The sequence below is a fragment of the Pleuronectes platessa genome, chromosome 5 (genome assembly GCF_947347685.1).
Source record: "Pleuronectes platessa chromosome 5, fPlePla1.1, whole genome shotgun sequence".
NCBI lineage: Eukaryota > Metazoa > Chordata > Actinopteri > Pleuronectiformes > Pleuronectidae > Pleuronectes > Pleuronectes platessa.
In genome coordinates, this window is record NC_070630.1 from 20,414,046 (window position 1) to 20,438,078 (window position 24,033).

At 40.1% G+C, this 24,033-nt stretch overlaps 1 protein-coding gene across 1 annotated transcript in view; it reads right to left on the minus strand.

Annotated features, from left to right (window-relative positions):
• Positions 1–24,033, minus strand: part of LOC128439735 (seizure protein 6) — a 133,141-nt gene that overhangs the window by 41,404 nt on the left and 67,704 nt on the right. The window contains exons 6-7 of the mRNA XM_053422125.1: positions 19,567–19,756; positions 782–967 (exon numbers count right to left, since the gene is read on the minus strand). Coding sequence (XP_053278100.1) covers positions 782–967; positions 19,567–19,756 — 376 coding nt within the window. The remainder of the gene's footprint in view (positions 1–781; positions 968–19,566; positions 19,757–24,033) is intronic.

Sequence of the window (24,033 nt, forward strand, 5' to 3'; positions counted from 1 at the left end):
TGACACAACAGTAGTGTACTATGCTCAAAGATGGTACGTAATGCTAACAATCACTAATAAATTTTTTCTAAAGCCTCCACTTCATAATATTTTTTTAACTTTTTTGTATCATTACTTTACATTACATTACATAACATATGATTTAGCTTACGCTTTTCTCCATAGCAATTTACGAAAAAGCAGAACCACAAGTGCTAAGTGTAAGGGTCCATATATAAGAGCAACTAAACTCAATGATTAATTATTATTTATTTTTTATCAAATATGAACACCAGAGTTGACATCATCATCTTCTTAACCAAGTTAAAATAATACAATACAAAATTAACTATTATGAATTATATTTACTACTAACTTTAATAATACTACTATTATGCTATTTTTACATCTATTGTACTTTCTAAAATAATGCATATTGAAATTAGAAATCAATCTCAAAAATATTAAATATCACAATTAATATAATATACAAATTTATATTACAAATAGTTTAATATTTTCAAATTTAGAGTGACATACACTCTAACGCTAGTAGTACTTTTAGAGGTAGTTTTTCTCTTCTTGTCCTTTTCAAAAGTAACAATAGGAAGAGCGATAAATCAAGGAGAATTATGACTGTGAAGCTGATATCTTAGAAAAATGACACACAATTGAAAAAAAAAACAAATCAATAACCTGTGGAGCAAAATTGTAATTATTTCAAATAGTGTTTAGTTGCTGTCCTTCATTACTGCGGAAATCAAGGGTCAGCTCTGATCGTTTTCCCCCATGGTGACCTTACCTAGGCAGTGTGGTTCCTTGCCACTCCAGTAGGGGGTGCTCGCATTGCGGCAGGTCAGCACACTGGGTCCTTGCAGCTGGTAACCAGTCAGGCAGGAGAAGTAAGCCTCCCCTCCAGAATGGAGACTGCTCACTGATACATCTCCATAAAGAGGCCGCTGGGGGAAGACACAGCTCAACACGAAGACTGCAAGAGACACAGAGAGAAAAAGAGCAATGCAAGAGTCAAAGAGGAACGAGACTAACAGCAGAAGACAGACATTGACAAAAAGAGAGAAAAACCCAAAGAAGAGAGATATTTCAGCAAGAGGAGATGCTTGTATTTAGAAGCCAAAAGGGACCAGGGAAGTTAGTTAAAGCTTGTGATTCCTGTCACACCGAAACAACTTTCTGCCAAACTCCATAAAAATAACCACATTAGCTCCAGTAATAAAATGCTCTAAATCACCACAAATGGGCAAAACCATAACCTTTTCTATTTAGCACATTTACCAATCCGAATTTTGATGGCCTCGGCAGCCAGAGAACATTACTCAAGCAATTTTGAAGTGATTCACCCAAATCCCTTCCATGAAAAAATGAAAGGGTAAAAGCTGCATTTTGCAAGCGGGGCCATTGTCCTTCATCAGTGTTTGTTCCACCTTTGAATTTTCAGGCTATTGCATATCAAAGAGAGGAATCAAGGAGATTGAGATGAGAACTGAGTAATGGTCATCTCGCAGAATAGGCAAAGAAACAGACCAGAATCTAATGAAACAGAATAAAACCTGTACTATAATGCCTCACATGGGAAAGACAGTATAATGCACTGTATCAATATAACAACAGAGTGAAGTCATATTCACCACTCTGCTGCTCTCACTCTCCATTTTTAACAAGCCAAGTGTTTTCATTCACTAATTAATTTAAATCTTTGTCATTTCTTTTTCATTAGACGTGCAGGCTGCTCTTAGTGCCTCTCTACGTTTTCACATTAGATCATTTTCTCTAACACACACCCCACACTTCAGGACCACTTTAGTGAAAGAAAACTTTATTTGCCACTGCATAATTTACATTTGGTGGTATAGCTCTGTTCTGGGGCCTCCCTGCCCTTCCATGTTCATAAAGTGGACAGAGAGAGATGGAGAGAATGCACCTCTCCATCCCTGCAGTGTGCTTACATGGAAGCTTAAGGCAGGGACAGCAGCAGTAAGACCTCAAAAAGTATTATTAAGTATTACTATTATAAAGCTTTCGTTCGTTATGAAAAGGTTTGACCTTGGGTCTGAAGGTGTCGTTAGCTTAACAGATATCTGAAATAGCCAACATGCAATATTTTGGAAACATAACACCAGTGAAGAAGATCATTCAAACATATGTATAATCCAAATACTTCAACATTAATAAGGCAAATTCAGTAATTTATTTTGAAAAACATGGACAATTAAGTCTTCATTGGAGATAAACCAGGTGGGTACACTCTATCCTCAATCAGAACCATAAGCTGTTTCTAAAAAGCTCGGCACACAACATCCAGAAATCAAACAACAAAAAAGTTTATTGTAGAACTGTCTGCGGAGGACTTTGTAATGCACAGAGAGAAATAGCAGTGAAAAGGACACTTCTCGTGTGAAACAACCAGGACTGGTCCAACTTTGGCCGGAAATGTAGCGTATGAGATCCCTTGACAAAAGCAGGAACATGATTGATAAAAAAAAAGCATCAGAGTGGTGAATAGTGCTGAGGCAGACTGGCACTGTGGAAATGTATGAATGGAGACAACGAGTTACCATGAGTAATTTTCAGACATGACCTCTGGTGGATGTCCACAGAAATGTGTCCAGTCTTTCTCCGTGGTTGCCTTTCACAATCATAAAATGCAGTAGGAGATTCTCAGACCGTTCACAAGAGCATGGAAATCTGGAGCTTTCAGGTGAGGGAGGGGCAGCCGGCAGAGACAGGACATAACATCATGTTTTTCTGTTAACATCACATTGTTACTGGTGTTGGCCTTCGATCACCAAAAGCTCTCTTGACATTGTATGGCACTGGTTTTTATTCTGATATATTTGTTGTGTTTTAGTTTTTTGCATCTTTTGCATGTTAGAAGTTTCATCAACACTTTCGTGTTTATATATCCAGCCTCTCCACAGAATGTCTGTAGATCTCTGGAGCTCAGTGCTTGTATGAAAGCAGCTCAGAGTCGAGCTTACATTGACAATTTAAACAGAAACAGGTCAGACTACAGGGAGGTTTTGACTGAAATATGAACAAGATATACTTGTATATATTAAATTAAAATAGAAATATGGGCTTGTACAGTACATGTGATTGCTAAATATAGACCAGGAAGGGGGAGGGGACATTCCATATTTAGCCTCCATGGCACATAATTTGCATTTCAGAGTATGCTCACCAGGTGAGATTCTTTAAACAGAGATACTGCACTGAATCATTTCTAAGACTGGAATTAAAGCAGAGTAGTTTGTGAGTGTCTGTGACTGTCAAAGTTTCATGTATGTGTCAATAATTCAACATTTTACAAAGACGTCTGCTTTGACAGAGGTAAACGAAACAACAAACATCCAGTGGAAAGTACACAACATCAACACCAACACAGTGATATCTGGTTTAGCAGTGACCCCCTGAGAATACCACCTTCTTGATCTGTATGGAAGCATTTCCACCTACACACAAACACACACACACACACTTTTACAAAGGCCTGTTACGCCACTGACAATCTGTGAAGAACACATCCTTGCTGGCTCTCAGGTGGCCAGTTAACTAACTGGCTTTTTTTTTTACTGATGATGAGTTGTTATACCTCAGCCTCCTGGTGCAGGGCCAAACAAAGTAATAATATATTTCTGCTAAAGTCTCTGATCCATCTCAGTGTAATTGTCCTCGTTTTATTGTTAGCCCTCGGATGGCTTGGCAGTTGGGCTGCTATCGATTCTGTCTGCTGGGGACAACTCTGCGCCTCAGGATAGGAAATATGTAGGGAGATTAAAAAGGCCAATAAATGACAACCTATGACCTCCCCCGCTTCCAACACTGTGTTAGTGCTGAGGGATGGTGCTGGTGCTGTGGTGTCTCCCTGAAACAGTGATAAGAAGTAGAGTGTTGGTCTTTATAGTATTTCTCATTAGGAGCATCATCCCAGGCTAGTGCTGCCGTAGCCGCAGCAGCAGCTGCCGGAGCTGTGTCCTATCACTCCCTAAGCTAGTCATTACCATGGTCCGCTGTAGCTATTAATATCCAAGCCAACCAAAAACTGTGAAACTCACAGGCTCACTGGAGACTAGAAAAGAGATAAAAGAGCCATCATGGTAGCATTGTGGAATCATAACACTGGTGCTTTGCAGAGAGCTTTCACAGAGACAAATTGCTTCGAAGGGTGAAAATGTCTGCTATATGCTACATCACTTTGTCTTGTCTCCTGAGACCTAAAGATCATTTATCACGTTTTGGTTATAATGGAAGGCTATTGATAAGCCCTGCGTTTAGTTCTTCTTCAATACTAAAAGGCACACATTGACCTGTAGCTGGAGTCCAGTAGATCGCAGGGATTGTTTGGTTCTTGAGGAGACAAAGACGAGCAGCCAAACATAGATGATGAAGAGGGAGAGAGCAAATCAAAGTAAAATGTAAACATATCTTTAATAAAGTAATGCTACTTGTCTGTCAGAACAAAAGTCGGATCTAAGGTTTAACAACAGGATGCCGGGACGGTGTTCTCTGAATATTTCCTGGTTCCTGAGCTTGTCCCTCTCATTCCGTCACCTTCACCTATTTAAACCAAAATTAGTGGGTATACAAGAGTTTTTGAAATGCAGGTAAACCCGCCAAAAAGGGTGTGTTATGTTCAAAACCCTGCAGCAGTCAGCATCTATAGTGCCGGATACAGAATAGGAGGAACTGTTTCTGTCACTGTTGATTAGAGCAGGAGCCGTTAAAATATTATATGGGAAAAATTTATTGATGAGAGAATCAAGATGTTATAAGTTGTTAATGGGTTTTTGACTAATGGTAAAGAGCCTCTGCACTATAGTGTGGAAAAAAGGCGACATCACAGATGCCTGACCATCCAACTTATACATACAGTAAGCATTGATTGCCATATATTTTAAGAAAGAAAGAAAACAATTCTTTTTTTTTAGATTTGCAGATGGTTTACCAAAAATAATGACTTTTTGAGATATGACATTAGCCCTTCTGACTTAAGACAAGCGGTCATCACCAGCAGCTCCTGAGATGACCGGCCGCTCAGTGTGTACCAATACATTATAGACTGGATAGCAGATGTATCTTTTACTACATTGTCAGTGAGTCCCCCCCCCCCCCCCCCCCCCCCATCATATAAGTCTATTTATGGAGTGCTGTGTAAAGATTTCTATGTCATGTGGAATCTAAGAACCCAGCTTGGATGTTGAGGCCAGACTTCCCAGGACGGAGAAAACATTTGTGTTCTTGCTGACATCGGCATCCCAGCTGGGCACGTTTTTTTTTTTTTAGGAAATAAAGATACTCTTTTGCTCTCTCTAAGTTATTCAACAAATCAAGCTGAATTTATTGTGGACTTCACTTTCTCTGTTCACTTTTTATGTATATATTTGTTTTTATAAAAAAATGGTAACAGGGAACATATAAGAACCCCCAAAACAAAGACACTCTCCATGTTAAACTGTCTAAGAAATATTTATAATATTTATAATGAATTCACACTTATAACACCTACTAAAACATTACAAACAATAGAACGGAACCTGCCTTAAATTTCAGAACCAGACCATAAGCTGCTGACATGACCGTTGGTCTCAAACAGCGCTCTCTATCTGGACATTGGCCTCATTGTGGATCAAGCTGAACAAAGATAACAACCTGTGTGATATACCATATATATTTTTTACTTTTGGAGTCTCAGGGGTAAACAATGTTGCTGCCAGTTCCAGTACAATTATATAATGCCTCCATACTGCTCTTGTGCTGTCATCCAAATGTCTGCAAGCCCTGACATTCATATTTGACTCAAACTGTGTCTTTTACACCATATTTTTAGCCTAAAGGTCCTCTGATATCCTCCTCATAGCCGCGTGCATGTTCGTACACACACCACAGGAAACACAAGCTCTTTTTTTCTGTTTGAAGAAGTATCACCATTTACTTGAATTGTATTGGATTAGGCTCCAACGCTGTTTACCCTTGAGATTCCAAAATTGTTTTGTGCACTCAAACACTTCACCCACTCCTCCGTCGGCATTGTGTTGAGTAGATAATGAGTGAATTTTCTACTGTTCCTTTAAGTAAATAGAGCAATGTCTGTAAAAGTAAGTTATGAAAGTTGACTTTTACATAAATATATTAAATTGCTGCCCTTACTGTAAACCCTCAGCTGCTATTATCAGTACTTGTACTTAAGTAGGATGTATAACTGTTTCCTCTGCTGCTGCTGAGCTGCTAAACGAAAACAAGCCCCAGACTGGCCATAAGCGGCTCTCTACAGCTGCTCTGAGGAAATGTTGGCCTCCACCACATATAATCAGGCTTCATGGCCACAGTGTAGATCACAGGGGTAGAGCAATAATTTGAGCTGTTTAATGGTTCCCTGTAGCTGACGAATGTAAATTGAATTTATTTATTTTGCGCTCACATTGTGATATGGATTTCATGTGGAATGGCTGTGCGAGGATCAAACTTCATCTCTAATCTCATTTTGTTGCACAGAGCATTTATTTCTGCTGACCATTGACCTCGTATTACTGCGAGGAGCTGAAAAAGTCTCCAGAGATTAATGCATCTTGCCGTTCTGTTTCTGCACTTCGCTGCCGTGCAGCTGTGACAGAGTTTGTGGGCAAAAGTCCCCAGGCTATTTTCTGAGGGTGTCATGCTTCATTTCTGGCACATATGCTACGATTGTCTGAAAGGGTCAGTTAGGCACTACTATATATGGCTACTAAACTTAATATATACAGACATAAGAAACATTCCACAAATTCCTTCACCTAAAGGCATATACTCAAAGCTATAACCTGAGTTTCGGGGTTTTCAGTAAATCCAGCTTGAAACACCGAAATGAGATTCACAGACGATTCTTCTCAATGAGAATAGTTTGATTCAGACTCAAGAGATGATGATTCTCAATTCAGTTACTATAATAACAGCACTGAGTCAATGTTCTTTCTCTGCATGCATTCAAGAAGAAATCAACACATAGAAAATGTTTCTTTACATAAGAACTACTACAGATACACTCCTGTCTAGCTCATAATGCACACAAAACTATTGTATCTTCTTATGTGTACCCAGATCTATAGCATAGATAGTATACAGTCTGCATGGTGAATTATTTGATAGCAAGGCCAGACCATGAATATCTTTGAAGGCGTTGTCTGTATATTTTGAACAACAAATCCCCTGGACAATTAGAGCCCAACAATTAAACATCAGAAGTAACATATGATACCATTACTTTCAACTAATGAGCCACCTTAAAAACACAATAACAGAGTAGCTAGGAGCGGGAGACAACACCTTAAAAGGACGTTGACATGATGGGGTTGGTATTTCTGGAAAGGTTAACAAGAGCAGGCTAAAGTAAACTGACACTTCCCAGCCCCTCCCATCGGCCCTCAAAAACAAATGAAAAACTGCCTGACAACTGCCTGACAACTGCCAAAAGCAGACTTTTCCAGGACTCGCTTGTTAACTTCTGGCTATTATCTCTGCTTCAGCAGTGTGTGTCTCTCAGACTTGTGGGAACGCATGTGCAGTGGGAGTACATCTGCATGCAGGTTAGTTAGAGACAGACAGGTATGCCAGCCAATTCTCTCAATCGTTCTAAATCTAGAATAACTTTAAAGCTGCTTTCCGACATGCACTGAGCCCTGCATAATCTCCTGAAATTATCCCGAGCAGAACAAATATCAATGCAAATATCATCATATAGAAAGCAATTATCCGAGTCATATGCAGTGGACCGAAGCCCAAGTGAGAAAACAGCAGGAGATTCTCCAGAGGATTCACGGCAAGAGAGTGTGTTGATCACAATTCTGAGATGTGACGGACGCAAAAGTAAAAAACAAAATAAAAAGAATAGAAATATCTCAGGATACTAAAGAGGAGCCATACGCGTAGAAGACACTGACAAAGATGTCAACTTGGAAAGACGACGTGATTAGAGAGCTTTTGGTGATAAGGACAGACGCCTTGGTCGATATGTTGTGAGCAAACACAACGTACCAGTGTCTGGCCCCAGAAGTGTGGACATTTTCCAGAGTTCATGTCTGAAAACAGCTTAACAGTGGATAATGGTGCAAGATTAACTGATGAACTGTGACCAGTGATTTAATGGTTTAGTTGCACTTTTTTAATAAGTGAATCTTAAACCTGAATAACTACGTCTCTTTATATCTTTAGGTATAATCTGTGAACTCAGCCTTATATTGTTACACTTGCATAAAGTATTCACACAGCCAGGCGACAGAGAGCAATGTGAACTCACATTACTTTGGAGTTGTGCTTATGTCCAGCTGATGAATTCAAGTTCAATATTCACCTTCTTTTTATGGCCTCCACCAACCCCGGAGAAAAAATGCCTGGCTCTTCAGCTGCTAATTGCAACACTGTGTTCGCCAGCTGGTCTCTAACTGTGTGTGTTTGGTGCTGAGCAGTGCAGCGGGCAGGAGGGTGTCAGAGCAAGTTGGCTGAAACCAGATGCCTGGTGAGAGTGGTGAGAATACAGGGCGGGGGTCCTATTTGTGTGATATTAAACTAGTGGCTATGAATTTTAGAACACTTGACTATGTCTTGTGAATTTAGGCTTAAGTGTGACAGGAAGTAGCACCTTTTTGTTTAGACTTGCCAGTATTTGATAATTGTGGGATAAAATATATATTTGTTAACATTCTAAATCAAAAACACATGCCTGAAGAGGATGAAAACAATGTCTGGACCATAACAACCATAGTCTGGCTGGTAGGAGTCTTTAAATTAGGTTAGCAGCTCTTTAATATGAGTATGCCACTTTCTTTTATAAAACGACCTAGTTTGGACTTCCAAGTAAAATATTTCCGTACTACAGTAGATTGATTTCGCTGCTATAAGATATACAAATAATCGTATTAGTAGTGACACAGCAACTAGATGTATTCAAGGAGGAGTTGACTTTAGATCAGAGGTGGTTTTTAAACAAATATGATGCTCCACTTGTGTTCTGTTTCAACTGTATTCCAGACAATTTCTGCTTTGTCCTAATTTCGCTGAGATCTACTGGGAGGGAGTCTTGACAGAGAGAACAGAAGAGAAAAACAAACAGAAAGTTGGAGAAGACCGACAAAAGCTGCCCTGAGGAGAATCCACTGGGGCTGCAACCCCTCCTCCCTCTACCCTCAAAAGGCCATCAACTATGATAAATAGCCAGCAGGAAAGAGAGGATGAAGGCACAGAAACACCCACGTGGAGATCATACATAAAGCAGAGGACCACAGATGAGCTGATAGAAAAAAAGAGCGAGGAAAGAAACAAATTGCTGGCACACTGTGGTCCAATCCAGTGAATTTCAACCTTTTTTGAGCCGCGGCACATTTTTTACATTTACAAAATCCTGGGGCACACCACCAACCAAAATGACACTCTATGGACTAACACAGTACTGTATTAAAAAGCACTATTTTAAATTATTTCAGCCATTTCTTACTCTTACCTTTTAATGAGCACAAATTGAATCAGATTTATGAAACAATCTTTGATTTAACTAAACTTTATTTAACGGAGACATATTATACCCATTTTATCACATTTGATACGCGTCCAGAGTCGCTGCCGTCGACTGCCGTACCCGGTCCCCTCCAACGGCCCGCCTTCCGCACCGGCGACGGACACCGCCCCACGGTCCAAGAGAAAGAAAGCACCCCGCAACACTGACGCCGTGAGGCACAGCGGAATAGGACCTCCCCCCCCAAAAAACGTCGAGGCGTGCCGCACGCCGAGTCTCCGGCGGCGTGGAGAGGAGGGCGACTGCTCCCCCAGCCGCGGCACCTGCCCAGCGGTTTAACCACAAATACCAATGATATCGGTGAAAGTCAAGTTTATTACCGATGTGCAGATGTCGGTAAACGAGGCAAATATCTACCGCTACCGATGTTCGGCCGATACTTCGGTGCAACACTAGATATTAGATAATTTCCCACGGCACACCTGAGGATCTCTCACAGCACACTAGTGTGCCTCGGCACACTGGTTGAAAACCACTGGTCCAATCTACTGTGTGTTGCAGTGAAAACGCAGCTCTCCTCTATTCACCTCGCTCCCTGGGAGTCAATGAGCCAAGGAGGTGACTTCTAACATACTGTGCAACCGCCACACCCACCCTCTGCCCCGGCAATCCATTTTATTTATGCTTTATTGCATCAGCATCTCAGCTCAGCGGGGGCCTGTAGCTGAGGGACATGGACATGTTGTTATAGCAAAATCACCCTGCCGTTTGTTTTTCAATTAGCCAAACATGGCATGGAGCAGCGGACCTCCCGCCCCGAGGTAAATCACCCGGTAGCAGCTAGCACTGTCCCCTGAAAGCCAGGTGCTTTATAGGCCAGTGGAAGGACATATGGTGCTTGTAATGACAGGGACGGGAAGACTCTCTTGAGGTGAACCAGCGGTAGCTGATGACACATCTTTGCTGCAGCCCAACATACACAATCCCCACAAGGGCAGTGACTTTAATTGCTGTATATTGCTTCTCTTTGGGGCCTGCGAGTATAAGAATGGCAACGTCAGAATATATGTCAGTCCAGCAAGACTTTTCTACAACAACCAGCCAGATTTCCATTGGAGCTTGAACGTATACTCCTTTCACTCCATAGTTAATATTAAGAGCTTCTTTCTACTATAAAGTTTTTTCCCCTTCCAACTCAACATCCCTTGCCCTTTTAAATCAGTAGAAGGCTTTTAATGTGAAATGCAAGTACATGATATGATGACTTAATAGTTTGACAGTGATAGAAAAAAGTGATTAACAAAAATTGTATATCTGTTAAAAAGTCAGAGGGGCAGAGCGGGTGAGGATGATTGTCATGATATGGTCGGTTCGATCAAAACACACATAGCTCTCAAGATTATGCAGAATGTGTATCTTTCCAAGAGAAACTCATTATTTTTATTTTTTTTTAAGTGAAAGTCGAGCCAGTGTTAGTAGTTTGCGAGGACGAGCTTGCATTGATGAAAAATACTAATGTCAGCTCTAATACAGCAGGAATCAAGCAGCTAAAGTGGATGAGCTACAAGGACAAATGCTTTGTGGTATGGTGTCTACGAAGAAGCTTTCAGAAGACATATTTTGATAGAGACAATGTTGGGCAGACACTTTTACTTTTTCGTTTTGTCAGTTGAACCATCCACTAACATGGCTAAAACCACCTGTGCGTAGCATCATCATCATCACTACCATCTGGCATCCGACACCCCACCAAAGAGAAGCAACTCACATTATAGAGGTGAGTGTGATATTGAATTTGGACATTGAGTTGACTTACCAAAGTAAAGCATCATATTTTAGGTTTGGTTGTGGTAGCACAGGGAAGCTGGGGTTAGCACTTTTGCCTCACAGCTAAACTGTTCTGGGTTCACTTTTCTGTGCGGAGTTTGCACCTTTTCCCTGAGTTTATTCTGGATACTCCAGCTTTCTCCCACATTTCAAAGACATTGTCCATAGATGTGCATGTGGACATGTAGTGTTTATCTCTTTGTCAGCGCTGTGATCGACTGGTGACCTCTCCGGGCTGGAGCCGACCTCTTGCCTAATGTCAGCTGTGATTTGCTTCAGGCCCCCTCTGGAATTAATGGGTAGGTTGGTTGTATTTTAGCATTTTCCTACATACAATTGAAAAATGTGGGATTTGGTAAATGAAATGAAAGTTTGCATAAATGGCTATTGAAACTACTTTGAACATGCTGATTGAGAGAAAATTGGGTATTCGTGAGAGAGAGCAGCCAGAAAGAGAGAGAATAGACAATTTTGGACTCTCTTCTTATCAACATTTCAATGACTTCAATACAATGAGAAGCACGTCAACACAGCAGGATAGGGAACACTGCAGCAAATTAAAGAGTCATGTTACAGGAGGACCAGAGAACATAAAGACTAGTGTTTTCTGACCCTTCTGCTTGAATGTGTGATGTCAGGTGTTTGGTGCCGAGCATGTTGTGGGTTTAGAGGTTTTTGCTCAAAAAGAACAGCTGCCTGCTGTGGCACGGAATGAGAACGGTGAGATGAGTGAAGTTGCTAAAGCTCAATAAAGCTGAGCGAAGATTCAGGTGATCATTTTCTTTTGTTTCACCACTTTCACATTGTTATTTAATAAAATCTTATTACAAAAACATTGATTTTAGCCTCTGTAAATCAATGAAAGCACTGAAATATGATATGTTCTTGTGTAGCAGTAGCCTATAGCTGTAGACTTTTAAATAAACACCTAAATCTATTATGGTGAATGAGCTCAACAATTTGTTTCAAAATACATCTTTATCAAACAATAAAATGTAAAGCTCCATTAGTTTTTGTCTCTCTCCATTGCTTTGCAGTCTCATACAAGATTTGTGACAGTGTTTGTGATAAACTGCTTCTCCATTGAGCCTGTGTTCATTTGCATCATCAGTGTTGGTTTATAACTCGCGAAAATAGAAGGCACAGAGCAACACAAAACTCTGCACCTCTAGTTGGTGGATTATTTAAAAGGGACACTCCATTGATTTTAAGTTGGAACATCAGTTTATTCATCATGATTATTGTCGCAGTCAGTGGAAACAACTCTGGGGGAGCTTTGTCTAAGTCCAAGAAATAATAACCCTGATGATGTCCTCAGGCTGATCTCAGCTGGGGCTTGGAGACTACAAACTGCCTGAGCTGGAGGTGGGTCCAAAAAGGAAATGTTTTAATTGCACTTCCCAGCTACAGTACATCGTTGAGTTACTAGCTCTTTTTGGAGTTTAAACCATATGGTTACTCAATTTAGTCAGTTTCCATGGTGATAGATCCACTTATTGCAATTGTGTTGCAACAAGATCCAGATACTGCGTAAACACCATCTGTTAAACGAAGACCATGTGATGACACTGAGCCCAAGAGAAAGACGACAGTGAGTTGGATTTGTTTTATTTAGGTTTTCTTTCTCCTGTTTACTGCAGAGGTTGTAAAAGTGCTTGGAATTAAATAATATCATCTTGCATGTCAGCAGATAAAGCTCCATGACCAGCGAACAAACTGCATCTGCTGGTGGAGACCATGAGATACAGGTGAAAGCTCTGGAAAAAGCTATTAAGGGGACCTTGAGTTGTTAAGTCAAACTGAATGTGTATAATTGGAAAAACTTGGAAAATCTTGATTACAATGAGGGAATAACAAACATTGATTTGTGTTATGAAAAATGTTGGAGCTTGACCCCAACTATAGGGGCTTAGAGTACAGTTCTGCCACTGTTGCTGCAGTTTTTACTATTTTGGTCTGTAAGTCCCTTGACTGTCGAATGACAATATAGAGAATTGGAGTTGCCAATTATTTAACTCATCTCATTTAAATTGCATTATAATACAAAGTAATAGTGCAAGTTCAAACATCTCCAGGTATCAGTCCCAGTCATTGAATAAGGGTGTACCATTTCCTGGACTGTATCCAGACAGCATTGTATTTTATGGAGCTGTGAAATTTCCTCTCCCTAACAGAGACAAATGACCTATTAGCAGTCTTGAATTTTACATGGACTGATGAAAAATAGATACATATTTCTCCATGTCTGGATATCAATACAGAAACTGACAGGGGATTCATTTCCGCCTCGCTCATCGAAGCTCATAGAGAATAATTGGGCGTGACAGGCTTTTACAGGACAGGACAGTGTGGGAGGGAAATATCCTTAAGTGATGAGATTCAATTTCACACAATGTCGTAACCTCGGCTGTGTCGGATGGTGCAGGGATTTGAAGTGTTGAATCTGGATGAAGGGATGGTTTACTGTACAGTTTCCTCAGAACAGCAAAAAGCTGCACACATGTTTTGGTATTATGAGACTCATCTTAACCATGTCAAGGTGAGGTGAAACATTAGATCCCAACTTTTATTGATGACTTATGTGGAAATGTGTTATCATGTTAAGAGAGCAAAGAAATGCATCTTTCTTCTTAGAGAATCAGAATCAGGTCTGGGATGGAGGAGAACGATCATGGTGAATTTCATTCAGATAATTAGATTATATGCAAAAATACAGAACTAATGAACTGTGCTGTGAGATGAACCCTTTGGGCAACACAGTTCAAACTGTGACATTTCTAACTGCCTACAGTGGGGAACAGACACCTACAGAGAGGTCCTTGAAGAAAACCTGCTTTAAAGCACCTGCAATGGTTCAGCTTTCAGCAGAACAATGACCTGAAGTGTAAACCCAGGACAACACTGCTCTTACTTTCAGACAAGTCTCTGACTGCCACTGAGTGGCCAAGCCAAAGCTCAGACTTCTACCCATTCTATCAAGCTTTGGAGGATGGGAGGAGAGGACAATCTGCATGAATACAGATGTTAAACGTTTGTAGGGAAATGACCAATACGACTTATAGCTGTAATTGCTGCCAAAGGGGCTTCCACCATGTTCTGAATGATGGTACTGGACACATTATGTAAATTAGATATATTATTATCTTACAAATAATCAGGAAACATGTTTGCAATTTGTTATGTGCTACTGAATTACTAAATTTTTTATCCATTAACAATTAAATTGTTAAACTCAACGAAGTATTGTGAATCTTTTCCTAAGCCACTTTATTTAGACATGATTCACATTTCCTTTGTCCAGTACTTCTTTCATGAAACAGGAACATAACAAGGACAGAATGACTGTTAAACCATGATAGTGGTAAATCTCAAGTTCAATATGTCCTTTTCTATGAAAATCACACACTTCATCATCATTCTTTTGCAACTGTAGATGCTAAAAGACAAAGCCTATAAATAACAGCAGCTCCATGACTGCTGTCAACTCTTGTTCTTCTGTGTTCTATCAAATAAATTGAGATCAATAGTTGTTCTATTTAAAAATGACACTCAATGACACTGCTACTTCTTTTTCAGCTTTTTGTCTGGATTATTTTCAGCAGTACTGCTACCCTGATTGTCAGCATACGTGCACTTTGGCCCCAAAAAAACAAAGTCCATCTCCAGAACAAGAGTTTGGTTTGTCTCTTCTGGGCAGTGCAACTTGTTAGGCCTCATGGAAGAACACAGGTATAAACGGTTCATTCTAAGGTGATGGAAATACAATGATTCTTGGTTTCATGTGATTATAGACGATGAAAACACAATTATGAATGTGTTAAATTACAAGATCCCTGGACCATTTTATGCTTTGTGCTTCGTGCCCTAATTCTCGTTTTTTTTTACCTTTCCTCCGAATTTGTGCTTTTGTTTGACCTTGGATTGTTTTTTGCTTTTGACTGAATTTGAATTTGACTGCCTTGATTCTTGCCTGCTTCACTATCCAGTGAACCAACTCGCATTGTGTAATAAATCACAGAGCTGACTTGTTTTGTTTTAGAATGAATTTAACAATCTGTTCTACACTCTGATGTGAGGATAGCATGCAAGGAAGTGTCCAAAAAGCTGTTGTTTGTCAGAGTGGCTAAAGGACGATATAACACCCCTGATTCAGCCAACACTTCGACTGATAAGCTTCCTGTCAAACCCTGGAAGAAAGTGTGGATTATGAAGAGGTTAATTCCCCAAGTAACCCAGCTCCTAAGACCCTTAGCGTCCAGCGACCATGAACCTAAGCTACTTAGCAACCCGTAGCATCCACTGCCTAGGTCTTTGATTGACGCCTACCCAGAACCCAAGCTGGACCCAACTGACCTAAAATGTATTCCTGAGTCTGTTCCTGAGTCAGCCATTCCAAGGTTGGTTACGGGTCTGTTGCTGAGCCAACTAACATCAACAATGCTCCTGATTTCTGATTCGGGCAGCCCAGCCAGGATCTTTTCTATCCATAAATCTGGTATACCGACAGAAGTCCTGTCTGTACTCGTATGGGTCTGAGCCAACATTCTGCATGTTCCTTTGTTAGGGTTCTTGGCCAATGTGCTGAGTCAGCTGACCCAGCTAAAGTCCTGTCTGTTCCTTAGTCAGGAATGATCTCCAGTAATTGACCATGTCCAGTCTCGTCATAAATGCCTGATGTTCCGGTTTTCAGCCTCTGCCAAGTTCACAAGTTTGTGTGTTGGCCTGTCCAGCTCCCTGTCCCTGGCTATCTAATCTAGTTTCATTCTCTGCCTACAGTGGACACCTGCCTTCACCAGTTGTCTTCTGCTTTGCCACAATCTACACCTGTGAGGGGAGGAATTTGCTAACCAAATTTTATTTGGAGTAATGTAAACACTTCGGCAACTAAACAATAAAGAGATCAGCCCCAATGTATTTTGTATGCTTGACAGACTCAATTGAATGCCTGCCTATTTGTGTGTGCTGTAAGTCATGGTAATTGCTCATATTGCAGTATTTTAATGCAACTATTTAACCCCCCCTCGATAATTGATTAATGGAAAAATCCTGTAGCAATATCATCTTCATAATGACAAAAAGAATACATGCCCTTTAAATTAATTTGTCATTATGTCAATTGTTCATAATTATCTAAGGAACAGAATGAACTAGCCCTTCTTGTGCTCATCGTTTAGCTCAATATCCTTGCACTACTACAGTAATGCAATAGTCAGATGGAGGATTACAATACAAAGTGTTTTCAATCAAGTAATTAGATGAAGCATGCAGCTCTTAAATTCAATTTCCATAATCTAATTAAAATGTATTGTTTTCTAATTAGGGTTCACTGAGGGTTTTTAAGCTAAGATTCTGACTAATAATTCACTCGAAGCACTCTACAGTACAGATTGGCCATTCACCTATTCACACACCCATTCATACAGCGTGTCTAGGGGCAGCACTTTTCTTTTATGAGGGGCCATTTGGGGTTCAGCTTTAGTATGCAGATAGGGAAGACTGAGATCAAGCCACCGGCCTTCTGTTTGGAGGACGATCCCTCAACCCCTCAGCCTCAGTTACTGCACTTGGTGCAAATGCTTTCTACCAATATACAACATTATTTCTGTCAAGGACCCTTTGGTCATTCAAAGTACTCTGTGGTCTTTCGTATTAACCTATGGGGTCTCCTGTCTACTGACAGGAGATATGCCACAGATTGGCTGCTAAAAACCAACGTTTAAAAATGACCACTGGTAAAGCTTTGCACAGGTATTGGCACAAAAACAACCTGGATGAGTTTTGGGAAAGATCACAACTAAATACTAAAGGGTAGAAGAGCTTCATTGACATAGTTACCATAATAAAAACACGATTGATTACAGGACTGTGGTTACGGTGGAAAGAACCACTTACTGTCTGTTTGTCAATAACCCCTTCCACCCTGAAGTTCTCCCTACAGGGACTTTGAGGCTTTATAGTGATGTCACCTGACCCTCTTTTGCCCCATCATAATTACTACAGTCACAACATGGCATAGTGGGACACAATAGGTCACTTAACAATGAAGCATGACTCTGGGTTGTAATGAGCTGCACACATAAACAACCTATGGGATTATTTTTTATGGGAAAACAATCTCTCTTTGCCTAGTAAAAGTGTTTTTAGCCACAGAAAATAGACAATTGACTTCTCTGGGTCATGCATTGTAAATCACCTCACACACTTAAATGAAGCTATACTATGAGATTCCTTGTGCCTGCCTTCATATACGGTATATATTGGCTAGTGAGAACATATGCCGGGGATGTGGTTAGAATTTCCAGGAGGCTGTTTTATACATGTCAGAAATTATATATTGAACATTCAGCAATGAATACAATTGAATGTGTATGGTGCCTGTCTCTCATTCTCCTCCACTGGTGCCTGGACTGCACTTTCCTTTCTCTGCCTGGGAACAATAAGTGGCAACAGCAACTCAATGTGATGAATCCTATCTCTCCCAGCACATGCACTCCTTCACTGCTCAAGCTGTACACATTGAATGTATTGATCAGTAACCTTTGTTTCAGTGTTTCAGACAAAAAAGCCAGGCTGGGAAGGAAAGCTTCTGGAGGGGTTTGAATTGTGAAGCACTGAATAGAAGAGTATTTCTGTGGTGCAAATCTGTGGACAGTTTTAGCCCAAAGTGTGGGAGCAGTAACTTGCAGATGAACCAATGCTTCAATTCAAATTCAAATATGGAAGAAGGCACAGGAGGGATGAGCAAGCAACCGTACAAATGATTATTACTAGTTTAAAGGTCCTACTAACTGCTGAGTTTTCGCTGCTGCTGGACGTGATGATGATGGTCGCTTGCCAAGAGCGTTTCAAAGACACAAGTTTATAAAATACCCTCTGAGCAGTGCTGCCTCTCCAGGACAGACTGGATGCTACAGTCAGGGCATGTTAATGCCCTTACATCTTCAAGTGCTGCAGATTATGACAATATTTAGAATTTGAAAGGGGTCCTGTTAATAGCATATTCCATTCTAATGTTCTGATTTCAACCTTACTCCAAATTATACATTTTCTGATTAGGGCAGGGTGATATTATTAGCATTTTAAATATCTCAATTGGGGTTTTTATGACAGTCTGCAACACCTCTTTTTACAATTGTGCATATTACAAAAAACAACCAGAGAACAAATGCAAAAGTTGAGGCAGAGATGCATATCCAAAATAAATGCACACATTTCTTGACATAATGAGATCACCGCTTTTTATACAATTTAGAAGATTTGAAAATGTATGGATGAAGCTGTAGATCATAAGTCATAAAGGTGCTTTACATTAATTATAATATGAATGCTGTATGGAAATGGTAATCAACAGGCTGTTCTTTTTTCTGAACACACAGTAGGCAGAAATTGAAATATTTTGTCAGTCAGGCCGGGGATAACTGGTTAGCATGCTAACTTCACAAGAAGCGAAGAAGTGATAGAAGCAAAACAGCTAAATTTGCTGCTGCTTTCCACCATTGGAGCCAACTCAAACTCTTGAAAACTATTGGAATTGAAGTCCCATCTTTAATGCGTCAAGCCTTAAAACAAAGCCAAACAATTCCTTATGATTATACATTATATATTTAAGTCTCTGTGCTGTACATATCTATCAAATCTGCTGATAGTTATAGATGGGCCACATGTGGTGTGTGTATGTGTGTGTTTGTGTGTGATATATGGGCTAAGGCTTTCTTGCTGATCCAGCTTCTAGCAGGACCATACAAGAACAAACTGTCTCAGAGGAGAGAAGTTAATAAACCAATTCTATCAGTATTTGAGGGGGGGGGGGGGGGGGGGGGGGGACTGGAGTCTTCACTCAATCTTGAACTATGATCTTTAACAAATCATAAATCTGGCCCTCATACAACATGATTATTTAAATGTTATCTGGTCCAGGACGCATCTCTTTATTTCTCTTCTCAGATCCATGATATATTTAGCAATCTTCCTATTTCTTAGGGGTATGTGTTTTATGATCTCTCAGGTCGTTCCTCAGGGAGAGATAGTGTCAAAAGCAGCTTTTTATTATCAGCTTGTCAAGTTATTGTTGCTGTGACCTACTTTTAGCTCTTTAATGTCTGTGTTGGAGCTCTGTTTTATTGTATATTGTCCAGTTCATTTTCAACTATTTAACTCAGAGATTGCCAGGTTTTAACACAATCAGCTGATGCTGAGGGACAAAAATATCCCATTTAGAGATACAGCATTTTGGTGGAATCTGTTGTGTAGTTCAGACTTACATTGGTATCTGAGCAGGACGGATCCGGCCTGGGAGCTCTGGCTGTGGAAGCGAATGGAGATTTGATTGCTGTGGCTCCGTACCACCAACCCCCTCATCAGAATGGACTCGTTGGCCAGCATGGTGTTCTCCCCATAGCCCACGTCTTCCAACACCACCTTGTCGCCCTCAGACAGATTCACATTCATCACCTGACAGAACACAAACAGATTTGAATCTTTATATATGATATAGGCACACAACAACAAAATAATGAACAAGATTCTGGGATTTAGAGTCGCTCAGTACTACAAGCAGCTGAGGATGTTCGATCTCCCAAAGGATCTTATTCTTCGCTGGGTAGCAATCTTTTCTTTTGAAAAAGCTACAAGTTTATGAGTCAGTCATCAGGATCTTAGCAGACGCTGTCTACGTTTGATGTTCAAGAAAACTGTAAGTTATATGTTGTTAGTTCCTCCCCCCCACACACACAGACAAAGCAAGCTCCATCAACAGAGGAGGACTATTAGATGTGGCTTAAACTAGAGGGAAAAGAACAAAGCATTGTTGGTTCTTCACAATGTGTAAATTCATTGACAGCTAGTAAGAACAAGTCTAATTCCTTGTATGCAATTCTTGAGTAATGAATTAAATATTTTGATTCTGATTCACGTAGGGACTGTGCAGGTATAAATTGAAATATATAAATTTACCATATTAGAAAGTCATGCTTTTTACAAACCACATAAACTGAATTGAGAGCTGGCCAAAAAGTTAGCCGGTCCCTGCCTGCCACCATGCATATGTAAATTGTATGTAGATTTCACTATTTACATAATGTGTATTTGTAGTCATGGCCATTCACATCAAAATTTAACCCAGCTCACTCAGCAGTTCCCCACATTATTCTGGATACCTTCAATAGGGGCATAAAAGCTGTGCACAGAGTCTGTCCATTCAAAGTGCCAGCCATTATGGCTGCCATCAACCGGTGCGGCTGCACAGAGAGAGTTTTTCTAATTTCAGATCAGATAATGAAATGCTCCTCTTGTGAAAAGGGCTTCAGGGCACAGGAGTGTCAGCCCTCAGGGATTCATTTCACATCTGAAGCTATTTGCACTTATACAGTTTGGGATGAAGGAGTTATTACTTGCACAGTTCAAGGGCCTGTTTCCGCTATGTGGGGATAGAAAACACTCAGGTAGAGTGAAGAATGTTGACCTGAGTGACACTCCATGTAGCTGACCATGACCTTTGTGATGGTCAAGTGATTCAAGTGTAGTGCAGTAAATGATAGATTGTTTTATCACGAACATCTCAGCATGTTAAGTAGGAGCCAGTGATGAAAGTCTGGTTATATCCCAAATGTAGAAAAAGCCAAAGGACAAACTGGAGCTCAGTGATTACACAGCAAAAAGGCCTGGTAATTGTCAGCTTGTCTCCTTCACTGACAGCGCGTCTGCTGACGAATGATGCTTTTATCTGCTTCTATCACAGCTAGTGCATCTTTATTCAGGCGTTAAAAGGTACAAGGCTTCTCGTCTTCACATGGTCCTCCATAGATCATATCATGTGAATCCTATCTCACCAAGCAGGGAGATTAATCCACAGCCCTCTGCTGAATGACACTTAGCTGTGTGCTTGTATTATGTGAATCTCCAAATCCGACTTCAGAGTGTTTCTAGGGGTGAACATTGGGAATTTATATGCCATAAAAATAGGGGGAAAAAACAGTATGGCCTAATTTAGAATATTACTGACTTATTATCTATAACTATCTGTGTTGAATATAATAAATAGCAGTGGTATTCAAAATCAAGCTGTTATTCTGTTCCTCAAAACTACATGCTTCGAAGTTTTTTCCCATTCAACAAAAATCTCCTTTTGGCCGTAAAATGACTTGAATGTCACTGTACACCTTTGCCTCATAAAGTATTCATGGTCTTATGAATATGCAAATTGACCCAATCTTTATCCCCACCCACCCTCAGCTGCTCGTCTGCAGCTCTGATTCAAACCTCTGCTAGTTTTTTTGCGTTGCTACTGTGCACTACACAACACGTTAAAAGTGGAAACTGACTGTGAAGAAAAAGAAAAGAATTCTGTTAAGTCGCCTATAATGTCAATGTATAAGAATGATGATATATTGTATTTCATAGATCACTCTCTACAACGTTCTGTCTGGTCGGCTTGACTATGTTATCAAAGGGCCAATGATGTGAAGCTAACATTAGATCAACCTGGATCCCAATCACCAGCTCTGACTGAGCTATCATGACTGGTTCCTTGGATATTTGATGTATGACTATAGTCCCAAGGTGGAAACACTCAAGTCATGTGATTGACTGATTGTTTGGGGAGGCTGTGGCTGAGGGCATTGAGTGGTCGTCTTCTAACCAGAATGTTATATATAGCGGTTCGATTTCTACATACTGCAGGCCAAACGTGTCTAGGGCAAAATACTGAAACTCTCAATTTCCCCTTCTCATAGAGAAAGTGCTGCACATGGATGCACTGTATGAATGAATGGGTGAATGGTCAAAACTGTACTGTAAAGCGATTTGAGTGGTCAACAATGTTCGTAAAGCGCTATATAAATACAGAGCTTTTATTTTACCCATCTTTCTTGTAAGGTACAAAAAAACACCCTATGAAGATCATGACAAGGAATGTGTTTTGTAGAGCAGTTCATTTCTTTTGCCGTGTTTCATGACTCAGGGACAACTACGACAACTTGGATATTCACATGGCCAAGAAGGATTTAAACTCAATCTAGTGCCTGGTGTGCGAATGATACAGCTCACAGCCAATCGTCTATGTGTAAGAATAATAACGAGTATATTCGCACATTGCTCGATTGGAAATGAATAAAATGTGTCAAATGGACCATATGAAATTTACCAGTGTGATTTAACATGAAATCTTTTTCATCATAAAAGCTGAACTTTAAACCGAAAATACAGTTGACATTGTTGTAACATTGATTCTTGAATCCTATTATTTTATACTAAAATTAAGCTACTGCCATGAAAAAGATTTGGCACAGAATAAAACTTAACAGATCGAGGTGTCAGATTTTAACAGAATAGACATTAGACATTTAGCTTCAGAGTCTGGTGCAAAAGTAATATTTTGCCATTTAAAAAATGTATTAATGTTAATCCTACAAAGAAATAAATTGAATTCGCTAAGTTAATTTGGGACATAACCAAGGTTATATGGTCTAATTTCCCAGTTACATTTTTATAACAGCATCTCCAATGTCTTTGTCATTGACACACAACAAACCACTGCAGACATTTATCACAGTTTAGGTGCACACCAAATTCAATAATCAGGGTAAGAAATTACCTCTCCTCTGCTCTTATGTTTAAATGAATGGCTTTCTGTCATGTTAGAGGGGTGGTTCAACAACTTAGAATGGCTCTGCATCTTATTTGCTTTCAGTCTAAGTGAAATACCAATGTCATTGCTGTGTGTTAAGTTCAGAGCTGAATCTGGTTAGCTTCACTTAGCAAAACAACCGGAGGCAGAGAGAAACAGATAGCCGATCTAACTGTGGCATTAATTTGATCCACACACAAACAGAACATGTGAAAATGACACATTGTGGTTACATGCTGAACTTGAACAGCCATTTGCAGTGACTGTGCACAGCTTCCTTTAGTCTACGTGTGAGTGAGGTCGTCTATATTTGTTACCATCAAGCCTTTATTGCCTTTGCAACTGGCACTGCACACAGATGCAACCCTAACCCTAACCCTAATCCTGACCTGCAACCCACATCTTCTAAATCAGAAACTTTGACTCGAATAAAGAAAGAAAAACATGACAAAAGTTCCACACACTTTTTAATAAATAAGGAATGATGGTCAGAAATAAAGAAAATAAATCTGACATTGAGTTAAGATTATTTTGTAAAACTTATTCAAGTCATTTTCGACTAATTGTCAGTTGTGACAGTCAGCAACTATGTAACAAGGTTTTTCTTATGGTTTAAAGTCTGAAATGAAGGAGGAATTGATGTCACTTAACACTGGACACATAATACACAGTAAGCTCAGCACATTATTCAATTATAGCGCACTTACACTGAAACTTTACTTGCAGACCACGTATAGCAGGAGCCTATCCAGCCTGAACGCAACATGAATGACTCACACTGTACCGTACTGCCTTGTGTATAACAAGTCATAATGTGGCGTTAATGAACTCATGGACACAGCATCAGGATAATAGTGGAAAGCGGAACAAAGGGCATCGCCGAGTAATCACATTATGCCTTCAGCTCAGGGATAATAAAACACTTGAGGGAACATTGGGAGACGTAATCCAATTTGCCCTGGCACCAGCCCAGCTTCTGTATAACTGTACCTCACAAACATAATCATGAGGGTTGGTCCCCCTGCCTGGAAGAAGAGTTATTACTCTGACAACATAATGCATCCCAATACATTTTGATATCGGAATCACTTCATTCATCATTTAT